The 23113-nt window shown below is 53.2% G+C and overlaps 8 protein-coding genes across 8 annotated transcripts in view; 3 read left to right on the plus strand and 5 right to left on the minus strand.

Annotated features, from left to right (window-relative positions):
* Positions 1-70: 70 nt before the first annotated feature.
* CCM_07700 (Glia maturation factor beta) lies at positions 71-676 on the minus strand (the record flags this gene model as incomplete). The annotated part of the gene is made up of 4 exons (XM_006672840.1): positions 71-259; positions 320-453; positions 518-620; positions 674-676. 4 exons carry the CDS (start codon positions 674-676, stop codon positions 71-73), a joined length of 429 nt encoding a protein of 142 aa, XP_006672903.1.
* Positions 677-1158: 482 nt separating this feature from the next.
* CCM_07701 (uncharacterized protein) lies at positions 1159-3508 on the minus strand (the record flags this gene model as incomplete). The annotated part of the gene is made up of 2 exons (XM_006672841.1): positions 1159-3369; positions 3434-3508. The coding sequence occupies 2 exons, from the start codon at positions 3506-3508 to the stop codon at positions 1159-1161; spliced, it is 2286 nt and encodes a 761-aa protein (XP_006672904.1).
* A 2503-nt stretch (positions 3509-6011) lies between these two features.
* CCM_07702 (phospholipase A2, group VII) lies at positions 6012-7829 on the minus strand (the record flags this gene model as incomplete). The annotated part of the gene is made up of 1 exon (XM_006672842.1): positions 6012-7829. The coding sequence occupies one exon, from the start codon at positions 7827-7829 to the stop codon at positions 6012-6014; it is 1818 nt and encodes a 605-aa protein (XP_006672905.1).
* A 2258-nt stretch (positions 7830-10087) lies between these two features.
* On the plus strand, positions 10088-12458 carry CCM_07703 (metallopeptidase MepB; the record flags this gene model as incomplete). Its single annotated transcript, XM_006672843.1, has 5 exons — positions 10088-11392; positions 11453-11576; positions 11637-11937; positions 11994-12197; positions 12257-12458. The coding sequence occupies 5 exons, from the start codon at positions 10088-10090 to the stop codon at positions 12456-12458; spliced, it is 2136 nt and encodes a 711-aa protein (XP_006672906.1).
* A 621-nt stretch (positions 12459-13079) lies between these two features.
* CCM_07704 (uncharacterized protein) lies at positions 13080-13589 on the plus strand (the record flags this gene model as incomplete). Its single annotated transcript, XM_006672844.1, has 2 exons — positions 13080-13358; positions 13455-13589. The coding sequence occupies 2 exons, from the start codon at positions 13080-13082 to the stop codon at positions 13587-13589; spliced, it is 414 nt and encodes a 137-aa protein (XP_006672907.1).
* Positions 13590-13972: 383 nt separating this feature from the next.
* On the minus strand, positions 13973-15568 carry CCM_07705 (uncharacterized protein; the record flags this gene model as incomplete). Its single annotated transcript, XM_006672845.1, has 3 exons — positions 13973-14241; positions 14796-15110; positions 15226-15568. The coding sequence occupies 3 exons, from the start codon at positions 15566-15568 to the stop codon at positions 13973-13975; spliced, it is 927 nt and encodes a 308-aa protein (XP_006672908.1).
* A 3998-nt stretch (positions 15569-19566) lies between these two features.
* Positions 19567-22254, plus strand: CCM_07706 (phosphatidate cytidylyltransferase, putative; the record flags this gene model as incomplete). The annotated part of the gene is made up of 2 exons (XM_006672846.1): positions 19567-20107; positions 20156-22254. The coding sequence occupies 2 exons, from the start codon at positions 19567-19569 to the stop codon at positions 22252-22254; spliced, it is 2640 nt and encodes an 879-aa protein (XP_006672909.1).
* A 248-nt stretch (positions 22255-22502) lies between these two features.
* CCM_07707 (origin recognition complex subunit 2, putative) overlaps positions 22503-23113 on the minus strand; it is a gene marked incomplete at both ends in the record, with an annotated part of 3035 nt that continues 2424 nt past the window's right edge. The window contains 2 exons of the mRNA XM_006672847.1: positions 22503-22617; positions 22675-22952. Coding sequence (XP_006672910.1) covers positions 22503-22617; positions 22675-22952 — 393 coding nt within the window. The remainder of the gene's footprint in view (positions 22618-22674; positions 22953-23113) is intronic.

A 23113-nucleotide genomic window follows, 5' to 3' on the forward strand; every position in this document is an offset into this window, starting at 1 on the left:
AGGACCTGTCAGATTGATCTCTTGGGCAGCTGACGCACCCTCACGTTTATTCTTCTGCCTCACAACATCCTCAGTCAGAGGCTAGTTTTTTGGGTATATTTTCGAGTTCTTCGATTGATTCCAGGTCAATGACGCGACCTGCCTCGCTGGTACTCCGCATAAGCTCCTTGGCACCAGCGTAAATCATTCTCATTTCCGCATTGCAGGTATCAGGAAGATAGTACAGCAGAACGTAGGGCACCGAGGCTCGGCCATCGCTCTGTTCGCAGAGAGGCGTTAGTTCTGGTTGTATATCAGAGGAGTAGGCTAATAGACCCACGAGTGTTAGGGGATAGCTCAGCAGCACAAAACGAGGCGAGTGATCGGGAAGATCCTCGCCAATATCCTCAAGTGAGCTGTATACTGTCTTGTCGTCGTCCTGACGGATTTCGTGCGTGTTTTTGTCGACCAAGTCTGATTGATGCAAGCCATTAGAGAAGATACCACCACAACTGAAGAGCCACGTTCGGAGACATACAAATGACGGCCTGGGGGTCCTTGGCGCGGGAGGTTGACAGGCGGAACTTGCGAAGATGCTCTTTTGTCTCGCCAGAGAATGAATATAGTCTAGATTCGGACGCCTTTACAGGGTTCTGTTAGAAATATATGCCGGACTATGACCTTGTCCACATACCATATTGCTAGTTGTTCAGCGAGCACGTTGGGCCAGGGATCAGCTGCGGTCGAAGAACGCGCACCGAGAACCTAGTACGTCGCTGGTGGTAGTCAGTCGTCATGCCCCGCGTGGCTAAGCTGGTGGGAAAGTGAGTGGCTGATGGAGGGGCAGTTGTGGCTTGCCGTGAAGGCACATGCGCATGCGACAAAAATGACGTTTGAATTCATAAATTCACAAATAATTGATGCTTTTAGGCAACATGGCCTTGATTATTCTAATTGTTCATTGTGCGAAGAAAATAGTGCAAGTGTCCTTCAATGTGAGCCATTTCTTCCAGGAATATTCTCTGCCGCGTACGGGGTACTATTGTGCGCTTTCATGACTGTGCCTTAGCTACAGAGCGCGGAAAAAGACACAAAAGAAAATTTCTTAATAATGACAAATGAAATTCGTCTGAAGTCGTAATATGTGCGTTGTGCTGTGGTTGTATATCGGATAGAATATTAGTGAAGTCGTTCTTTGACGTAGACCATGGCGGCCAATCCAGCACAGCAGTTGGTGCTCATGGCATGTTTGCACCATGGACACTTTACTGTCATTGAGATGCTACCTCCAAAATCGGACCGGTCTTTGGGGCATAAAACGCCGTCGGGGTTCACCATTGCGTCGTACAGTTTGCTGGGCATATCATGATAAAACTTGCATCCACAGCATTCGACGAAGACCTTGGCAACGGTGTCGCCATTGGCGCGCTTGGCGGGCTGCGCTTTTGGGTTCTTCGGAGAGAGCCTGTGAACCTCAGTCAATGAGATATCAGAAATGTTGGAAAGATCGGTAAACTTTGAGCGAAGCTTCAAAGGCTGCTCATTGATGGGTCTTGTAGACGGCATTGGAGGTAAGGCAGCCATGACCTTTCTTGCCGCTGCCTGGATCGGATCAACTTCGCGATCCGTGTCGTAAGCGCCTGTAAATGAGCTGGCAGAGACAAAGGAACATGCCTCGCTTGGGTAGGCGTTGTCGTGCAACTGAAATCTGCGCAGTGTAAGACGGTCTGACTCGCCTGAGATACGTGGAAGACCCTTCTCTGACTGGGGTCTCGAAGTATTCGGTGTGCTTGGCATGGAAACTGTGTTGAAGCAATCGGAGGCAGAGTCTTCCGAGGAACTGGATGTGATCTGAGGATGGTCAGAGCGCTGAAGAGTCCACTCTTGGCTGTTCCAGAAAGCCCTTTCGCCCTCTTCCTTCTCGCCCTTTTCCTTCTCAACCTCGGCCATTGGCTTGATAGTATGTTCAATCGTGTTCATAACTGACGATTGAAGATTCTCCCAAGAGGGGCTGGCACTAGCTTTTTTGATATCGCCGTTGGCGGCTGTGGCGGGCAAATCATCCAGAGAAGAAGTAGCTGTCTCGAGAGGCACATGAAGTAGAGTGAGGAGCGGCATTGACGGGCTCCCATTTAGCAAAGAGCTGCGCTTGGAGCTTCGACGTGGAGGCTCCGGAGGAGTTGGTGTTTTCCGTACTTGTTCTTGACTGGCAGCAGTCTTTTCTTTTTCCTGCTCGGTAACGCTCTCACGTGTCTGTGCAACTTCTCCCTGAGAGCTAAAGCTTGGTCTTTCCGAGGCCTCATCAGCCTTAGAGTCTGCAGTGATCTCCGTTGTGGTAGGGCTCGGCGATGTGGAAGACTTGCTCGAAGACCTGAGGCCGACCCGTGCGCGCCATTTCTCGATGGTGCTGAGGTCTGGTACTGGCGGGACCTTTGGGGATTCCAAAAACATCGATTTTGACTTCGTAGTCTGAAAGGTATTGGGAGGATAAGCCCGCGAATTCGCATTCTTAGCACCTGTAGCACGAGACGGCGGAGGTGGAGACTTCAGAGCTGGCTTGCCTGTACGCAAGGCAGGATGGACATCCGTAGGCTCGATCACACTATCCTGATCCGTGCCCCTTTCGTTGGCGAGATGCTGTTCGTATTCAAGTTTGATGCCGCCAATGAATGGACGCTCTTGGGACTGATCAATCGAGGAGCGTCGAAAGTCGAAAGTCGATTTGATTAGGGACGAGAAGGAGCCAGCGCGGGAGCGAGGCTGCTTATAGAATGACGTTTCTCTGGGAGGACAATCGGACATGACCATACTTGCGGGACGAGATTGTCTTCCCCTGTCAACTGTCGCAGGCTCGGGTTGGTCGGCATTGACTTGCTTCAATGCATGGGGTAACGAGGCTGGAGGGGGTTTGCTGAGGCGACGAGGTTTTCGTGCAGCTTTTGCTTCGTCTCGTGCCTTTCTCTCCTCCTTTTTCTCTTGCTTTCGTTTGTCATAAGCTTCCCAGCTAGGAGATTGGCAGACAGAACTGTCAGTGCTAGACACTGGGGTCGGGGAAGCTTCAGCAGTAGAGCTGTATGGAATGGAGGGTGGGCTGGTAGCAATATTCTTGCCACTTCGACGAATCTTCATGTTGCTAGTGGGCTCGTGGATAGCAATTGGAGACGGCTTCGGGGAAGCGGTTTTGACATCTATTACCAGCCGTGGCTTTGGCGTATGAGTTTGTAATGGAAAACTTCTCTGGTGTTGCTCGCTCCTGCGACGCTCCTGTACAGTTTGAGGTTCAATTTGGCGACCTCGTGTTGTAGGGCGCTGCCCTGATGATGATGGAGGGCTGTTGAACGTGACACCAGGATTACAGAACTGGTTCGACTCGCTGCGCAGTCTCTCGTTCTGAGAGGATGAAGGTTTTAGCGAGCGACCTGGAATGGCGCTAGGAAGCTGGAGCGGTGCTTACCATGTATTGCTTTTCGAGATCCAGCATGCGCTGCAAGCTGTTTGAGCGAGTCTGGCGAGATGAAGTCTCAGCCATGATGTAGGTGACTGATTATAAAAGATGGAAAAAGGAGGGAAAAAAAAATACGCGCTTCGAGGTGGGCGTGGTGCAACGTGAATGAGCAGGTGCGGTGGACTAGCCAGGTCGTACACGGCAGTGGTTCTGACACAACAAAGAACGGTCAACGGGACGCACTGCAGTTCGTATGCGAGAAAGCGAGATTGCAGAGTGAAGTCGCGAAGACGTGAATATTAAATGAGTTGCAGCGAGAAAGAGTTGAGGGGGTACAGCTAGGCCGTAATGTCACTGGTTGGTGGTGAAACGGCGTGTGTGTGTGTGAGGAGGTACCTGGGAAGCTCTGGATTGATCCCTGAATCAAAGTTGGAAAGGAACGAGCGAGTGACACGACATATGTTGAGCAAAAAAAAAAAAAACCGAGCAGGGGTCGAGGAGTATATGTATAGCTCGTTAGGTAAATGTGCGGCCGTACGAAACTTTCCGTGACAACGGCGTGGTGTGGTCAGACGCTACAGGCCTAGAATGAAATACGAGGAGGCTTGAATGTGTGGTTGGCTGTGGAGCTGGAGCTTGGGCTGATGGGGGTTTTCTGCTGGCGGGCGAGCTGCTGAGACAGTTCGGCATAGGCGTTCCTCTCGGGCCCACCGCTGTTGAAATAGACTCAGGCGTTTGCTGGCCAGCCCCGCGATGTGTTCTAAGTAGGTAGGTCAGTTTTCCTTTTGATGCGGCGCAAATGACGACGTTGAAGAAAAGGAAGAAGAGTACCAAGGAGAATGGATGGGTGACAAGCGTTTACAACACAAAGGGGTATTTGTTTGCACCTGAGGCATGCATCCCCCAAAGAGCTCGCAGCTGGCAAAACGTTTGGCAGCTGGCAAGCGAAGCGTGCCAACTGTGCCCAATGCTCCTCGAGAACACCTGGAAGCGAAGCGCCGTGCCGCCTCCCCCCTCTCTACTATCTACTACTCTGTAATACAACACAATGATAACTACGTGCAAACCGACACAATGACTCTCACCAAAGGCGGCCGACTTGCTTCTGTCCATGCACACTCACGCCCACTACGCAGGGATCTTTGATGTCCACCTCGTGTCTTTCAGCGCTCATTGCACTTGCAGCACCCAGCAGCCCTGCAGCCAAGATGTCAAGGAATACGAAGAGCAGGCCAATAGGCGAATGCGGATGGCCCCACCCGACAGAGACCACCCCGATCTCTGACGACAGCGGCTCCCGCCATCCGCAGTAAAAATACCTGGCACACAATGAAGCTAAGGCACCGGGGGGAGTATGGCGTGTTAGTTGGGCCCCATTTTTCAGCATGAGAAGAAGCTTTCTTTGCTGGGTTGCTTTACTGGGTTGCTCTAACTCGTACCTAGGTGGCAGTAGTTACCAACCTACCTACTCATACAGCTAACCGGCCAAACCGAAGCCATCGACAACCCTATCCAGCTTCATGTCGGCAACGGCGCAATCTTTGAACATACTCACTTGGTTACGAACTGGAAATGGAAATGGTGACGCAGAACAAGCCGCTCCCTCCGTGTAACCTGAGGCCGAGACACAGGCTCGGACTGTGGCTTGTTGACTAACTCGGAGCCTGACGATCCTTGACTACCTACCTAGTTACAGGGCTGGACCGGTTATAAAACAAAGCCAGAAATCGCCGCAAAATACGAAGATGCATCGCTGATCCACACACTCAGCTCGTAATTTTGACATTACCCTTTGCCCAAATTGGCTCAGTACCTTTTTCAACTCGTACAAAAGACAATATTTACCCGGAGGATTTTCTCAGACCGGAATTTCTATTATGTACCATTCATATACTCTACATATCACAAGCCGTCTTTGGCCCTTCCGGCTGGCTTTGTCGTTCAAGACGCCAGTTTCAGGCAAGGCATCCCACGGCCCGCATAGCAGGCGTTGCTAAGACTTCAATGTACGGATACAAAAGGCAGTCACTGAAAGAATAAAAATTTGGAGTCTCAACACCCCCGCACTTTTTCGTAACTTTGTAACCACCGCGTCGTAAAACAGCTCAAGGAGTCAAATAATACAGTTCTGCCGGCGTTGCCGCTGGTGGGCGACGGAATGTCCGTAGAATTCCAAACTTTACAAGAGAGATCCAACGAGACTCTAATTAGAGATTCAACTTGAATCAATAAATTTAACTCTATTCATCTTTTACATCGACAGTAGGAAATAACTACTGGACTTCCGTCCTTTGGGCACCAGCACAGCCACTCGCATTTCCAAGCCCCACGCCTGCATCAATGACGAGCATTCTAGCCCGCCACTTTGCTACTACTAGCTGCATTTACCACCATTGCTCTTCGTGCATGGTTGCAAGACTCCGCGCTACTAAATCCACGTGTTTGTTAAAACAGGGCATAAAGGACAAAAGAAAACCATGAAAACTAGTGAAGGCACAAAAATACAGACCCATATGAGAAAGCTCAGCAACCCAGACAATGGTTCGCATTGAACCACTGGAAATGCTGTTGTGAGAGGAGTCTCAATCTATGCTTTGAGGAGCCGCCCGCGGTGCGCTTGAACATCAGACTCTGCAGGACTGAAATGCATCCAAATTTCTTGGCTGGCAGTACAATCGCTGACGCCCTTTTCCGTATCGGACAGGTCATCTCGCACAATGTACAATATGGCTCTCCGGATTTTGCGCCAGATGCTCTTCATCCTCGTCGAAAACTCGTTGGGAATTTTGAGCCGCACTGCCACCCACTTGTCGTCTGGCGCATGGTCCGACTTGAGTGCCTCGTCTGGGTCGCTGACGGGATCTCGCGTGCAGAGGAGCCGCTCGTTGCTCCACGTGCGAAACTTGGTCTGCTCGGGCGGCAGCGTCGCCTCGAGGAACTCGAGCGACGCAACAATGGTGAGGTAGAAGGCGCGGCTGGGGCTCACGAGAGACTTCATGAAGAGACTCATCCAGACCGGGTACAGGACCGCAAAATCTGTCATGCACAGATGTGTTGAGCCAGCAATCGTCAGCATCCAGCACAGAGCACCCGATCCGCGCGCCTCGTTGCAAAACGAGACGACACGGTCGTAGTTGTCTTTCCAGTGCATGAATGCCTCGGATGAAATTGCGATGATGGGTTTGCCAACACTATTCGATGGCTTGTCGCCGCCGGGAGGCGTGGCCTGACCCCAAGCATCCAATATTAGTCCCGAGGCAAGCCAGGTCAGCGAGTCGTCTCGACAGAGCTGCACTGTCGTGGCTCCGCCGAAAGAATGCCCCATCACGGAGACGGTGTTGAGGAACATGCTTCCCGTCCAATCTTCCCACTCAATGCCGGTGAGGCCCATGGAGCTGGACCCAATATTGCCCCTTTTGCGAAGGTTCATCTTGGCGACCTCCCCTCCCTGGCCGTTGTTGATAAGGCTGATGACATGGTACGCTTCCTTGATCTCTTCTTGCCGTAGCTCAATTTGGGCAGATCTCAAGACGTGATCCACGCCCTGCGGGTTATGCGGCGACGTATCCTGCGCGTTATCTTTGGGCAGGATGTAGTCGACGACATAGTATGGGTTCACACCCTTTTTGCCGCGACCACGCACCTTTTTGCCGCCAGCGTCCTTGCCCGTATCGTCATTTGTGTAGATCTTGGCCGTCGAGGACTCAATCTCCGCAGGGTCAATGTCTTCCGGCAGACTGACATGCGTCCTCGCACCACTACCGTCTCTGTGCTCCATGGCTACCACAATGAACCCAAAGCTCGCAAGCTCTCCACAGATGGCGCTGTAGCAAAGACGAGATCCGCCCAAGCCATGGCTGAATATGATGACGGGGAATTTGGGTCGTTTGTGGCCATCTTGATTTTGTCTTGCTCGTTCGCCCTCAGGCCCGGGCTCCTGGAGAAGTGTGTCGGGCCAGTAAGATGCCAGCTTGGCGTTGCGAAAGGCTGGCAGCTTGGTGAAGAGGGTAGTACAAGCTAGGTAGCCAGTGACGGGCATCTCGGGTATGTTCAGGAACTTGGCGTATCCTTTGGCGGTAGCTAATCTAGGTCGCGGCATCCAATCTACGCGGTGCATGCCCTTGAGACCATCCTTGCTGTTGGCCTCCTTTCGCAAGTCCCCTGGGTAGTAGATGCCTAGGAGGACAGTGTCCATGCGTAGAACCGGCTTTCCATTTCTTTTCAAGGTAGATATTGGTCGCGGGTTTCGTGCAGGTACTTCGATGTCCATATAACCCACACTGTAAGGACCTGTATAGTGTGGTAGACGGTGTAGAAAGCGTTCTCGCAACGTCTTTGTTGGCTTCACTGCTGACTCGCGAAGGCTTTGCGTGTCGCCTGTTGGGTTCGGACTTTTAGTCGCCATTTTTTTTCGCATTTGGCGCCGTTTTCAGCGAAGAGACTTAGTCACGCGACTGCACGAGGCGGATGGCCGCGGGTTGTCGCTAATTTTAATAGTCACGATGCGTTGCATGGTGTCGTCACTAATATTTTGATTTACAGAGAAATGGTGACGTCACCCAGGCACACACGTTATTTATTTGAGAGTGGGCTTGTAGTCTCGTCAGAGGTGCTGCTCCACAGACTGGCTACCTTCGTACGTATTGACTGGGTATGAAGGAAAGTGGTACTTTCCGTTTCCACAGCTTTTTGTTAAGATACTCCTAGAACCGGGATAATGGTGCCAATCTCAGTTGCATAGGGAGGAGGAGGCGTGGACTCGTCTCAGCCGCTACGAATTGACTGGGTATAGTTTTTGCAAATTAGGCGGCAAGCAAAATGATTCTTTATCTAATTGCAAGTATAACTAAAGCTGTTCCAGCTAAATAAAAATCTAACTGAGCTGGATTGATGGCAAAAAGATATGACACCTGTGGGATTCGAACCCACGCCCTTTCGGACCGCCAGGATCTGATCGAACCTGAAGACGGCGCCTTAACCACTCGGCCAAAGTGCCTGTTTTGTTGAGAGCAGGTGAATTATCCTGATCTATACTCCTTGGCTGCGCCGGTAACGAAAAGCAAGGTGAACGTGCCTTTGGCACCAACTATTCCTATTGTTGGGAAATGGCGACGCCAACTCGTTCTTCTTGCCTGGCAAATCACCAAGGAACATAAGATTATCGTTCAGAGTCGCATAGTTTTAATTGACTTTAGAATTTTACTTAATGTCGTCTCACCCACCGCAGTCATTGGCTGCAGGAATTGCCATGCTACCTACTTAGGTACCTGTCAAGCAGGCAGGAGGTCAGTCAAGCTCCATGACGTGCACCGATGAAATACGATTCTCGTGGCTGAGATTTGACGCAATAGAGTGTGCTAAATTGAGGAATTCTGCACGGCAATCAACTCTCGTGAATCATGAATCTATTGCCTATGAAAAGGGCACCGATGCCCGTCTTTCGGAATGTGGCAATGGCATCGGCTGGGATTCACACGATGAATTCACTGCGGTTGAAGGATGTTCTGAGCACCATAGATACCCCAGTCAAGTCCGCGAACTGCGAAGTGAGCTCGTAAAACGCGGGGTTCCGCTCGCGATGAACCCGCTGCACGCGCGCCGTTCCGTCTTCGTGCAGGACAGCTGATATATTGTCGGTGAGCAGCGTTCGCCTGGCATGCATAGAGCATGAAGTCGTAGCTCGAAGAGGCCTTGCCGAGGCCGAACCACTGCCTGGCCGGCTCCGGTAGAACGCTGGGCGCGAAGAGACGGAATGTCTCGCGATGCTTCACCTTGACGCTAAGCATATTGCGCGTCGTCGGGCTTCGCGGTCGCAGTGGGCGATTTTCCAGGGCGCGGGGTCTAAATTACATCCCGCCTTGGAACCAGGTAACATCCTTGCTCGCGGCAGTCATCCGGGCAGCCTCGAGGGCTGACGCAGAACATGCATATGAATGGCACAGGAGATAACCATATACTTGATACAAGCTTGCCTGTGAAATCTGGGATGAAAATTGGCATGAATTTGCTTAGCTTATACTACTCGGACTCGCCAATTGTTGGAGAGCAAGTTTGACGGCCATTGATGGATCAACACGGCCTCCAAAGCTGCGTCGACACCATCCTCGGGCCAAATTAAAGAGAAAACAACAACCTCGGAAATACAACAGAGAAGAATGAGAAGCACACCATCACATGTACCACAAAAATTCATGCGCCATTGTACATACACAACTTAGCAAGGACGTGGTGCGAAGGTGGAATGTGGTATGGGCTCCTCACAGTCTTGTCTCTATTATATTGCACTCTGTGCTTTCGTGCGGAGAGAACCTTACAGAGAGCTCCGAATCCAGCATCCACAAAACCCCGAATCAAGCAAGAAGGATTTTTGGCTGCCAATATCATTAGTCAGAAGGGGCTTCATCATCGCACAGAACCAATCAGGTTGAACAACTTCACCTCTGCGGGCGCATATAATTGCTGAAGATGTCGTTGCTCTGTCTGCAAATATATGGTTAATAAGGCAGAAGGACGGATCGCATGCAGAATGGCCGCTCAACACTGTGTCGATTCTTTGGATCAAACTGTCGCACAGTGGCAACATGGTACATGTAGAGAGGGTGCTGTTCTCTCCATCTCCCCATGTCACCTTTTCCGCATCATATTCGCATGTTATTGACTACGATGGTGCCGATAGAAGCAAAGAACTCGGCCATGGGATTCCCACAGCCCTTGCCACGGATTCCCCCTGCAGATGAGATTATCCCAGCCATCGACAGGATTATTGCTCGGTTCCAGGCAGCCCGAGATTCGATACTCGAAAACGTGACAGTGGAAAATGCGTCATTTGATACTGTTATGGGTCCGGTAGCCAATGTTGAAAATGAAACAATCGGCGAGATTGGCGTCCTCTGGATGCTCCAGTACGGGGCGCCGGACAGGGCCACGCAGGACGTTTTTGCCCAAGCGCGGCAGCGTTTTATCAAGGCAGAAGCGTCCTGGAACTCTAGCGACAACATGTACACGCTTCTTCTCGCCGCGAGGAACAAGGCCGAGCCTCTCGACGAAGAGTCTCAGCTGCTGCTCGACAAAACCTTGCTGCAGTACAAGTTGGCCGGCTGCGGTATCACGGGGCAGGAACAAAAGCAAAAGTTTGTCCAAGATTCACTGGACCTGGACGCCCTCCTGGTCAGGGTGCAACGCAACATATCGCAAGAGTCTGGGGGCGTCGAGTTTGCCAACGAAGACCTGCAAGACCTGCCCGCCCATGAGCTCGACCGCCTCCAAAAGCATCAACAGAGTGCAACGACATTCGTGCCCTTTTCGAATGGTGGAACCGATGCGGTCTTGACATTCGCGAGCAACCCTGGGATCCGCAAGAGAATGTACATTGCAGACCAGAACAAATTACAGAGTAACATTCCTCTCATGCAGGACATCGTGGCGAGAAGGCATGAGCTGGCTGAGCGCCTTGGATATCGAAGCCATGGCGAGCGGCGCATGGAGACTCGACTACTGAAAAGTCCGGCGCAAGTCCGCCAACTCTTGGAGCAACTCACCGATGGCTTGATGAAGCGCGGGCGGCTGGAGCTGGACTTGCTCCTGAAAACGAGACTGGCGGACCTCCAAAAGCTCGATAGTAATACCGGCGACAAGCAAAATGCTGGCTTCCCGCCATGGGATCTCAAGTACTATCAGCGTCTCGTCCGCAAGGAGCGCAAAATTGACGAATTTCTGATATCTGAGTATTTCCCACTTGAGACAGCCATTCCCGCCATGCTGCGCGTCTTTGAGACAGCGATGGGCCTTCAATTTGTGGAAATCCCAAAGAGTGAGATGAGCGACTCCAACCTGTGGCACGAAACAGTCACTGTGTTTGGGGTCTGGGATAAGCCCCGCGACGATCAAAACTTCGTTGGCTATCTGTACTTTGACCTTCTTTGGAGAGAACACAAGTTTCGCGGCGGTCATAATGTGACCATGGAATTTGTAAGAAGACCGCTATGCGTCATTCTGGCATCCTACAGTCCATGCTAACTACGTTGTCAGGGATTTGAACAGTCAAATGGTCAGAGGAAATATCCATCCACGATAGTGATGACGGCATTTCCAGCAGCCAAAGACGACGGTTGCGTTCTGCTCAAGCACCACCAACTCCTCACCCTCTTTCACGGTGTGTCAAAACCAGCACTTCGGTAGTCATCCGCGTAGAAAAGCTAACGGAGCGATCAAGAGCTCGGGCACGCCGTGCACAGTCTGGTATCCAGGACGACATACTCGAGATTCCACGGTACAAGTCTCCCTCCAGACTTTGTGGAGATTCCGAGCCTCATGCTGGAGAATTGGTGCTGGGTGCCGAGCATGCTGCAGTCGATGAGCACGCACTACAGTTATCTGCGACCAGAGTATCGCGAAAAATGGAAGCGCGAGAACCCCGACACGCCGGACCCGTCGAAGCAACTCCCAGCAAACTTGGCCCATGCCCTAGCCAAGCACCGATATGCAGATGCCGGGCTATTTTATTCACGACAGCTGTGCGTTTCCTTGTAGGCGGGCGGTTGGGCGTCCTTCCAGGTTAACCAGTGTGCAGGAGCATCTCCCTCTTCGACCTCGAGATACACAGCCCGAAAAGCGCGCAGGCGGCGAAGAATCTCAATGTACAGAAGCTGTGGTATGACATTCGACAAAAGACGGAAGGGCTGGATTTTACAGACGTCAAAGCAACCGGGTCTGAGCTGGTCGCATTCAACCATCTCGTAGGCGGCTACGACATGGCGTACTACTCCTATCTCTGGTAAGCCCTCTTGTTGGCGGAAACGGGATGGGAGGTTGAGTCTAACCGCGCACAAAAAGCTGCTCGTCGCTGGCGCAGGACCTCTTCGAGAGTGTCTTCGCCGCGGACCCGATGAGCGTCGACGCCTGGGCGCGGTACCGCCGCACGCTGCTCCTGCCAGGCGGTGGGCGCGCCGATTTGATGCAGCTTCTGGAGGACATGCTGGGTCACCCTCCGAATACAGGTGCTTTGATTAAGGTGCTGGAGAGTGCGAACCTGTAAATAAGCACATGTATTGTGGCGTATGTTGTAAGTTTGTTGGGGAGGTTCACATCATGGAAGGGCCGCCACAGGGATTGTACGATAATGTTTTCAAACTCAAGACAGGCAGTACCCCCTGTAGGTCTTTTTCGGCTCGATTCTCCTGCTTTCTAGCTTCTTGCCTCCCTTTTCTGCATTTCTTTTTTAAATTTCTTTTTTGATATTTTACTTTTCTTGTCAACTAGTCTCCAAACTGTCCGTCTGAGTACTTGTGCGTCCAATGACAAGAAAGCCTTGCCTTCAGAAAAGCTAAAACTACAAAACTCAAACCAACCCATGTTGTTCTTCTTATTCATTTTCCATTACATTTCAGCATTCAGGCGTGTTAGTCGAACTCTAGTGGTCCATCTCCCGCCAGTCCCCGCGTTCAATAAACCTTGTCGAATCAGTGGGGCAGCCTTGTCCATCCATTTCTCTCACCAACGACATGTCAACTCATTCCCATCTCCCATCCTTTCCATCCTTCCCATTCACACCCACAGCCATCCATTTACACCCACAACCATCCATTTACCTCACAACCATCCATTTACACCCACCAACCAACCCAACTTATCCCTTCTCTTGCAATTGACCACCACGATGGCCTCCGACGACTATGTCCTGTCGAGAGGCGGTGGCGGCGCGCTCAAGCTCAAAGGCGGCAAGATTGACAAGAAGAAGAAGAAGCAGAAGCGCGCCCGCAGCAAGACGGATCTAGAGAAGAACCTGTCCGCCGGCGACGCAGCGCCCCCAAAGGAACTCATCAAGGGAAGGCGCGGCGGAAGCGAAGAGGCCGATGGGAGAAGTGAGGAGGATGATGCGACGCCGGCGCAAAAGACGGAGTCGGAGAGACAGCACGAAGAGGCCAAGAAGAAGAGAGTATGTTTTGCGCACCCCCGAATGCCCCTGTTTATTTCCTGAATTCGCTTTTATTTTTTCACGCTCTGATAAGAAAATTGTACTAACTGGTCGCAGCTACTCAAAATGGCCGAAAGGTCAGGCTCGCGGCCCGAGCTGCTCAAGACGCACAAGGAGCGCGTCGAGGAGCTCAACACCTACTTGTCCAAGCTCAGCGAGCATCACGATATGCCCAAGATTGGACCTGGTTAGACTTTACCGCTTGAATTCTCATTATTTACTTGGGTTTGCAATTTTGGCGCTTGGAGTTGGCCATCTTCCATTTCACTACATACATTTCAATACGTATACTTCAATACAACACATCAGAGTCGTGTCGTACGTAATTTGTGCATGTGCAATTTAGTTCTAGGGACATTATCATCAATAATCAGTATAGCCGCCCGTGTTCGGCACCGATTCAAATCTATCTTTTCACAATCTCATTAAATCCAACCCTGGCATGCAAAAAGACAAAAGGAAAAGGAATCAGCATGTGCTAACGCCATGAATAACTAGCAACGGTGCAATTTTCTCCACTCGAAAATATCATGGCAGACAAATTCACGTGTGTTGAGCATCATATTCTCCTCCACTTAGATCATGGCACCGGCGATAATACCAGCGACGGCAGCAGCGGCAAACCCAGCGGTGCCACGGCCGTTGGCTGCGTTCTGTAGGCTGGGGTCGGTCGAGCCCGTTGATGACGGGCGAATCTCAACCCAAGACGTCGAGGTAATCGTTTCGACGCGACCATTCCCATCGGTTCGAGTAATGGTTTCCTGCACGGCGCTCGAGGTAGTGATGGTACCGGTAGTGATAGTGCGGCGAGCAGTAGTCTCGGAAGAAGAAGACGTAGGCTCCGCTGTGAAAATATTAGCATGCACAATGAGGAACAATAACACAGTGAAAACTGAAGGCGAGTACACCGCGGAAATCAAGAAACGTAAAAACAATCACCGATTCCTCTTTGGATAGGACAAGGCAAAAAACACTTGACACAGAAATGGGGGCGAACTTGGGCAAAGAAAGCACATGGCAGCGGTAGCAAGGCAGACAAAGTAGACTGACGTGAACCCGAAGTAGCTTCGTGGGTAAAAGAAAGAGAAGATTGATCCGACGAAGAAGCACTCTCCGTGGGTGCTGCAGACGATTGGTTCGGAGGTATGGGGGAAGGGTCATCTCGAGAAGGGGTCACAGGGGAAGACTGACGTGGAGCAGAAGAAGATGAAGGTGGAGGAGATGAGGTCACAGACTGCTCCGGAAAAGAAGAAGAAGACTGACGTGAAGAAGAAGGTGTGGGAGGAGGTGGAGATGGAGGCACAGACGATTCTGGTACAGACGTACCAGATGAGAAAGTAGTTGGAGGATTAGAAGAAGAAGAAGCAACTTCGGTGGTAGAAGCTGTAGGAGACGTACTTGAGGTGGAGACTGGAGGAGGATTCGATTGGGATGTAGACTTGGTGCTGGAGGGAGCTGGCTGAGTAGTTGGGGTAGATGCCGGTGGATTGCTGGAAGTGACTGGTGCAGACGGCGTAGAAGACGAAGCCGGTTGTGAGGGTTGCGAGGGCTGCGACGAGCTAGGAGGCGCAGAAGAAGGTGGTGAAGATCCGGGCTCCGAGGATGCAGTGGAAGAAGGTGCAGTAGGGGTGCTGCTGTCAGACTGGTGAACTGTCTGTGTGGTCACGACTGTTGAGGTGACGGTGTTTTCAACAGTATGTGTAGTGCCGGTATCTAGAACCATGTTAGTATATACTGATGACTGATGTAGGGCGGTCCAATTGGCCGGGTAGTAGGAGATAGATGTCATGGCAATGGAATTGGCGAGTGATTCGGGGTAATGACTTACTAGTACCGTCATTGGCTTGATTGGAGTTGGCAGGAGGAGTAGTGGTGTTGCTGCCAGACACTTGACGCTTCTCCAGCTGCACGGCGTGGTGCTGGACAGCACTGAGGCAGGGTCCTCCAGCGGCGGCGAGGCCCATCAAAGCCACCAGGCCAATGAAGGCGATGATGAGGAATCGACGAAAGGTTGACATTTTGCGCTTCTCCTGGGCTCCGGGGCATGTATCGGGTTGTCCAAGGGTGCGGTCTCCAAAACCTCGTACAGAACGTTGCAACTTTTCTTCTTCCTGCTGCTTTCTCAATAGTCCGGCCTCGAGAGAGGAGTGGTGTTTCATGTCGGAGGACATTTTGGTATATGTAATACAGAGCGGAAGAGAGGAGAAGAAGAAGCGGAAGCAAGCTGAAGGAAAAGAGGGTGCAAAAGAAGCAAGGTCGGAGTGGAAAAAAGCGGTTCCCAGAGGTTTTGGCTCGCCTCAGACAAGGACAAGGCAGGTTTGCGTGAGTGATGTGCAGTTGGGTGTGTGGTGTGTGCGTATCGCTGGTGCGATGCTGTGTGGCACGATGGGAAGGTCGGCCCGGTAAGTTGTCGATGAATGACGGCAAGTCGGGTTGTGGACTGCAGTACTATGGTAGTTCTTTGTGTGTTTGGACTCGGTAGACACGAGACGGACGGCAAAAGGTGGGCAAGCGAGGATAGCGCAAGACGCCAGGAAGAGTCAAATATGACGAGGCGTGTGAGAGGCGTTTGATGTGCGAGAGAGGTGAGGTTAGTAGAAGAGCGGCCTTCTGTGGGGGGGGAGGAACGAGTTGTCCGGCACCGTCTTGGCTGGATGGGAAACTCTGATTGGAGGATGGGCAAAAGGAAAAGAAAGGCAATAAAAGGAGGATAAAGCAAGATGGACCGAGTATTGATGAGGGAGGAGGTACTAGTTTGTTAGGAGAGGAGGTCGGAGATGGGAAGAGGAGCAGCGTGATATTGCAGGCGGGAAAGCTTAGAGCTGCCTGGTGGGTGGTGCGTTTGTCAAGGTGGTGCGTTTGCGTGCGAGGTCAAGGTGGTCAATGTGGTCAAGGTAGACGTGCTTGGGCTGAGCCAGCTGCGTGGCAGGCAGGCAGGTTGAGATGCTCCGCTTTCGCTGCAGTGTGGCGACTCTGCTTCTCGACAATGGGGTAGCCGGCCTCTTATTTTTTTCTTGCTCGTCCTTCGTCTTTCCGGGATGCGCGCGGAGGGGCCGTGTTGCGTCGATGGAGCCTTTCTTACACGAGGTGGTGAGGTCCGCTGCTTAGCTTGGGGGCTACCTGGGTAGGTAGGTAGGGAGATGGTGGAAAGTTTGTGGATTGGGGAATCAAAAACCAGTGCTTGTGGAGGGTGACGTTGGTGAGCGAGGCGGTGCAGCTGCATTTGACAAGAGAGAGGCAGACGAGGACGACAAACGACAACGTGGAAAGGTAGGGGGGAAAAGACTACTTCCGGAAAACATCGTACATGGCTGGATGGCGAGCCTGATATTCTTTTTATTTTGATATTCCCCCCCCCCAATGACATGTGTGTTGCTACGTGGTTCACATATCTGAGCCAAGAAGCGCCACCGACTGGCGAAGCCCCGCCGCTACAGCGCCTTCTTTCGCCTTACAGCGCTATTATCAAGATGGCTAGCAGCTCGGAGCCACTGAGCCGGGCGCTGTTCAACTTGCCCAACTGCCAGCTCCGCCCCCAGGAGCCTCTTTTTTTAGTACTCTGGCTGTTTTTCTTTCTTTTTTTTTGCTCTTCTTAAGCCGGTTGGCGCAGCTAGGCTCGCTCAGGCGTGGCGCGTCCATACTGGTGGAACAGCCCAGCGTCAGCCAAGCCACCTATTGCCTTGGAAGAATACGAGACGTTGACAAACCTCCAACCTCTCTCTCCGTGTCCGCTAGTGTGCAGCAGTAACCATCATCGTCGATTACTACCCGGCGCGGCGGGTTACGAGCAAGTGACGATGCATATATTTTTACATCTTTCAAAATATTCTACGACCCGCCACAAAGTATGACTTGCATTTGGCTTGACAGGTGTACTAGTTAACTACCTACCTAGATGGTGGCCACGTCCGGCTTGATGATCCTGCCCAGAAAAAGCAAACGCAGAACAACACCGCCCAAGGTTGGACTATCCAACAATAAATAGCCTTGTTACAATCGCTGTCCCAGGGCCATGGCCCGATGCACTAACATTCCCGATCCGACACTCTGGCTCACGCTAGTTCACAGGTAGCAACAGCACTAGTTACACTGTACGGAGTACCAGCCTCAGCATTTGGCATTTGTCCTTTCTCCCTTCCCTGTCTCTTCCCTTGCATCTCGAGTTTGGGCATCAGAGCCCAATTCTCCTCCTAGGCGCCTCGCCAAGTACCAGAAACCCCAGGCAACACCCCCCGAATCCAAAAAAGTATTTACTTCCTGGCATCTCCTCCGGCTCCTCCAGCCCCAGCTCCTGGTTCAGCTCGACAGGATCCCCGTGCCCACACATTGGTGGACTGGGTGGTGCCAGCGAGGACATGGACTGCGCCGCGAAACTTTGTCTCCCCCAGCGTCTTGTCCCATCAGCCGACGAGGTCCGTATAAAAAGGTTGGCTTACTGGCTTACTGGCTGAACTGGCTGGCAAGCCTGGCCTTTTTCCGATAACCAGTACTCCACTAATTCCGCCGTACAAGAGTTAGGCTCTGCGCTTGAGGCTCTGGTGAAGCTAGGTATCCTGTTTCCAGTATTAGCTGACCTGACCCCAGCGCGCCAGCCGACTCTATCAATAGCAACTCTTGCTGCGCCTGCCTCCCTCACAGCCTGTAGAGGGCTGCCCAAGGCCTCTCTCTGGCTCGCTGTCATGGCCAGTTTTAACTTTTATAATTTAGACATTGAGTCCGCCATCTCGTATTACACGTCCCTACTGGCGCCCTTTCTATTTTTTCCCGCTTTCCCGTCTCTCGTCCATTCATCACGGCTCATCACTCTTGACGCCCAACACGTTGCGTTTTCGCGCGCTGGCAAATTCGGGTGGCTGGTGAGACATTCTCTGACAGACCTGCCGCCGTCTGCAGCGTCTGCAGCTGCTGTCGACCAATGTCCATAACGTGGGCTCGCCAGGCGAAACAACCGTATTTCTTCAAGTCGCCTTGGCGGCCGTTGTTGTCGAACGAGACAATAAACTTGCAAGCGAAACGGCACACACATTGTGCCAATTTGAATATACTACAATGTCATACGTATAATAAAATAACAAGGAGGACCCATTTCACGTCGCATGTTTTCGTTTGGTATCCGACAACTCCGCATCGTGAACTGATAAAGCCACGCCCATAGCATGAGTGAGGCTAACTGTCGCTGCATGATGCTGTGCAATGCGTATCTCTGTATTCAGCTGGGACTGACATCCACCAGAGCACATCATTATTCGATTCGCTGCAGAATTTTAGGCTCAGAAACGATACGCAAACGATAGCAATTTTGGACATGATAACTGCCAAACTCGACCTCTGTCTCGACCTCTGTCGTGTCGCCGTTATCTTATCGCATCAACCACGCCTCAGCTGAAGCCACCAGTCCGACACAACCACTGGAAACCCTTCCGACGAGAGCTGCTTGTCACGGAAAAATATCCCGACTGATAATCGCACTGCAAGCCAGCTATACCATCCAACGCCGCTATCTCGTCTGATGGTGGGCCGCTGCCGTTTGCTACATACATATAATTTGTAGGTGTATTAGAGATCCACCGCTCCACCGAAGCTGCGGTTCGGTCTGATAAAGAAAAAAAAGGTGTATAAATTAACAGCACCGTTGCACCTCGTTTGCTGCATCAAGCATTGCACATGTCAACACGTCATCGCTTTTGACAATAATCATCTCCGGAGATGTAAACAGACTCATGACGCTATTCAACGGTAATACAGGAACGGCTCACGTAGAATGTATCATCACGTGATTCTCACGCACAAGTCGCTGTCAGAGCTTCGTGGCCTGTGGCGCCGACGGACCCGCGCGCCGTCATAGCATCTTCGTCGTGACAGGTACCTTAGTATGCCTTACGGAAATAGCCCTTACCCAGACCCGCGCCGCTTTCATGTGATGTTGCAAGCTTTTCCAGTCCGCGTCGTGCTGTACAAAAAATCGGAATCCATGGCCGAACCAATCGTCAATATTCCCTTGTTTAAAACGTGCAATTTGACTGCAATTGACGCCCTGTCCTCATATGGTGGAACCGCGGCTCGTTGTCAGCTACCTACCTACGCTACGCCATAGCTTGAAGCCAAGGGAAGCTTCGCCGGCCCCCTTTGACCAAACCAACCCTCCCCCATCAATGCGCCGCCATCCGTCATGGGTGAGCCCAACTCCAAAGAGCTTCTCGGCGTCGTCGACTTTGACGAGCACGTCCACCTGCGCGCCCTGAACCGCTCGCCGCATCCCTATCACCGCGGCTCCCACGAGATACTCTCCAACGACTACGACCGCCTAGCGCCGCCGCCCACAACCACGCGCCACGTACCACCTTCGCCGACCTTTCCCAAAGATTCCACATCTGTCAGTGACAGCGGCACCGAAGCCGACGATGAGCACTTCCTGCGCGGCCTTCCCGCACCTAGGGTGAAGCTACACAAGGGGCTGCGCGGCCGCAACGAGGTGCTGTCGGGCACGGCGACGCCTGTCTCGCCGTCCATCATAGAGGAGGAGCAGGAGCCGCTGCTCGGAAAGGACGCGGCCGCGAAAGTGAGCGCCTCGGGGAGTGTCCTGTGCAGCCCGCTGCGGCGCTATCGCAATGTCGTGCGCCGCCTCACCGAGGGGGGTATCATGGCCCTCCTTGGCGCATTCGTCACCAGCAACTCGCACGTGGCACCTATATACCAAAAATGGAACAAGGGTACGCAATTTCAATTATCGGTTCACAGCCAGTACTAAATGGTTGTAGATTTTAAGCTATTTCTCGCCCTTGCCGCGACGCTCACAGCCGTCTACCCTCTTCGAGTTCTACTATGGTCATATCGCAAACGAAGCCCACGGCGATGGCTACCACTTACCATCCCCGCCAACTTCGACCCTGCGCCGCTACTATACCCACCAGCTATCACAATCCTGGTGTCACTTCTCATTTCCGTTGACAACGTAACCGTGTTGCTGCCCAATCTCATCCTTAGCATCAGCGCCCTCCCACAGCAACTCTTCCCGAAGCTCGAACACACTGCGTACTACGACACGCTGCAATGGGCAGTGACATGTCTTCCTCTGCTCTGGGGGAAAGACCATGGCAGCTATCTGCACCAAGATTCTGCCAATCTGCCCATGTCGGTAGAAGCTATTGTTCTGCTGTATCCCTTGCACAGAACCCTCTGCTTGCTCCTGCACTGCCTGACCACAACCAGCCTACTTACAGCCGAGCTTCAGCTGCTCTCCATTGCTCTCATTGATATCCTCGTCCTCGGCAAGTCGCCGCAGATGCAAATTCTCAAGGCGCTGCTCTGGGGAGGCGGCGTCGGTGTCCTCGTCCTCTGCGGCGCGGTGATCCGATGGGGAATCGCGCTCGCCCGTGTGCCCAAGTGGCGCTTCCGCCGACTACCCAGTAGCCAGAAGCCGCCCGTCTGGAAGTCCCTACTACGGCTACTCTCTCTACGACGACTCCGCGCCGAGTTGCGCGGCCTGCAGCCTGAGGATCCGGCGTACTCGACGTCGTACTCGTCCGAGGATGAGGCCGAGAACGGACCCCCGTTTCGCCCGCCCACCAGAGTACGAACTTTGGGTCCCATGTCAACGTCCCTCGGCGCAGAACCTAGCACGGCGGTGGGTACTACCGAGTACGACGAGGATGGCATAGAGGGCATCTCGCGACGACACACGCTGCCCATCCTAGACCAGTTGGCACGTCGGGCCAACGCGCATACACCTTCGGGCCGGCGAAAACGCGCAACCTCAATGTCTGTCCGACCATTTCTCAAACTCACGTACGAGCAAGCCACAATCCGGAAATGGACTTACGCGGCCTACGTGTACGCTTGCATTGTCCTGCTGATCTTGGTTGGCATCCGCACCTACGTCGCGCGCTACGCGCTGTCGAGCCAAGAGCCCATCGGCTGGGCCCTGGGCTACCTATTCGGCGACATCCCGTGGTTCCGTCTGCAAGTCGTGACGGCGAATCTGGAACGATGGATATGCCTTCCCCCAAACCACGTCAATACACCGGACGCCGCTGTTGCCGGCCTTGGTTGGGTCGAGAAGCTGCGCTTGCAGCACTTTGGTGCCGCCACGACACGCCTCCTCCTCAGCGGCTACTGGCTTGCCATACTATTCGCCGGGCTTCTCGTTGTCTTGCATCTCAAAGACACCTACGAGGTCGACACCCGCCGCAAGGTCTTTCACTTTATGATGGTCGGCATGTTTCTGCCCGCGCTTTACGTGGACCCGACCTATGCCGCGCTCGCGCTCGGCCTGATCCTCGCCATATTCCTGATCCTCGACCTGCTCCGCGCCAGCCAGCTGCCGCCGCTATCCAAGCCCATTGCCAGCTTCCTGGCGCCCTACGTCGACGGCCGCGACTTTCGCGGTCCCGTCGTCATCTCCCACATCTTCCTCCTCATCGGCTGCGCCATCCCCCTGTGGCTGGCGCTCGCCAGCATCGGCCGCGTGGGCCAGGGCTACGTCGCCGGCTGGGAGGCTCCCACGCGCGACGCGAGTATGCTAGCCGGCGTCATCTGCGTCGGCCTCGGCGACGCGGCCGCCAGCCTCATCGGCCGCCGCTACGGGCACCGCAAGTGGCTCTGGGGTGGCGGCAAGAGCATTGAGGGCAGCGTGGCGATGGCGGCGGCCGTGTGCGTGGGGCTGGCGCTTGCGAGCGCGTGGTTGAGGGTGGGTGGGTGGCCGACGGCGGATGAGCCGCTCGGTGTGCTGGCGGCGGCGAGAAACGCAGGCGTGTGCGGCTCGCTGGCGAGTGTCACAGAGGCGGTCCTGACGGGCGGTAATGACAATGTCATTGTGCCTGTTGTGCTGTGGATGTGTGTCAAGAGTTTGGGGGTGTAAATGTCATATGAGCAAAACGATATGGTACCACGAAATTGTCGTGGCTACCTTGGATTCTTGCATGAGCGTATCAACGTACACCATACCATCAGCATCGTCATGGCGTTAAATGTATTTACTTCAGGGGGCATCGCCGCAGAGTTTTTATAGATTAATAACAGACAATGTCCCAGTACCTTTTAGATGCATCCCGCCAGATAAAGCATTCTGGCCAAAAACGCCAATACATGTAAAGTAATGTCACAGTCCTATGCCATGAGGTCTTCCAGAATGGCCTCGAGCTCCTCCCGTCCAAACGGAAGACTAAGCAGCTCCGTCCCCAGCGCGTCTTTGCGACTGGTGATGATTTGATGATCGTGAAACCTGCAGCACCGCCATTAGCATACACACGCGGCCCTAAACATTCAGGTAAGAACATACTCTTTCAACAGCGTACGAAACGCCATCTCCGAACTGCACACAAACTCCTCCACGGCTTTATTGTACACCATCCTGTACTCGACACCCGCAGCCCCTTCCGCGCCAGCACCACCAGTCGCGTCCTCATCCATGGCAACCAGCACCTCGCCAACCAGCAGGCGAAACAGGTTCCTCGCATTCTCCGGGAGACTGCGGAGGACAAACGCGACGCCCTCGCGGCCGTGCACGCGGCGGGCCGTGCGCCCGAGCAGCTCGTGGACCTCGCCGACGGGATCGAGCTCGGCGCCGCCGGCCAGCGGCGCAAACGTCGTGGCGTCGTGCAGGACAAAGTTGAACGCGGAGCGGGCGCCGACGTCCCAGAGCAGGGGAAAGTCGGGCGCGTCGGCGGAGCAGGCGAGGTGGACGGCGGGATGGGCGGCGAGCGCGGCGAGCACGGCGT

This window comes from Cordyceps militaris (assembly GCF_000225605.1).
Source record: "Cordyceps militaris CM01 unplaced genomic scaffold CCM_S00006, whole genome shotgun sequence".
NCBI classification, from domain to species: domain Eukaryota; kingdom Fungi; phylum Ascomycota; class Sordariomycetes; order Hypocreales; family Cordycipitaceae; genus Cordyceps; species Cordyceps militaris.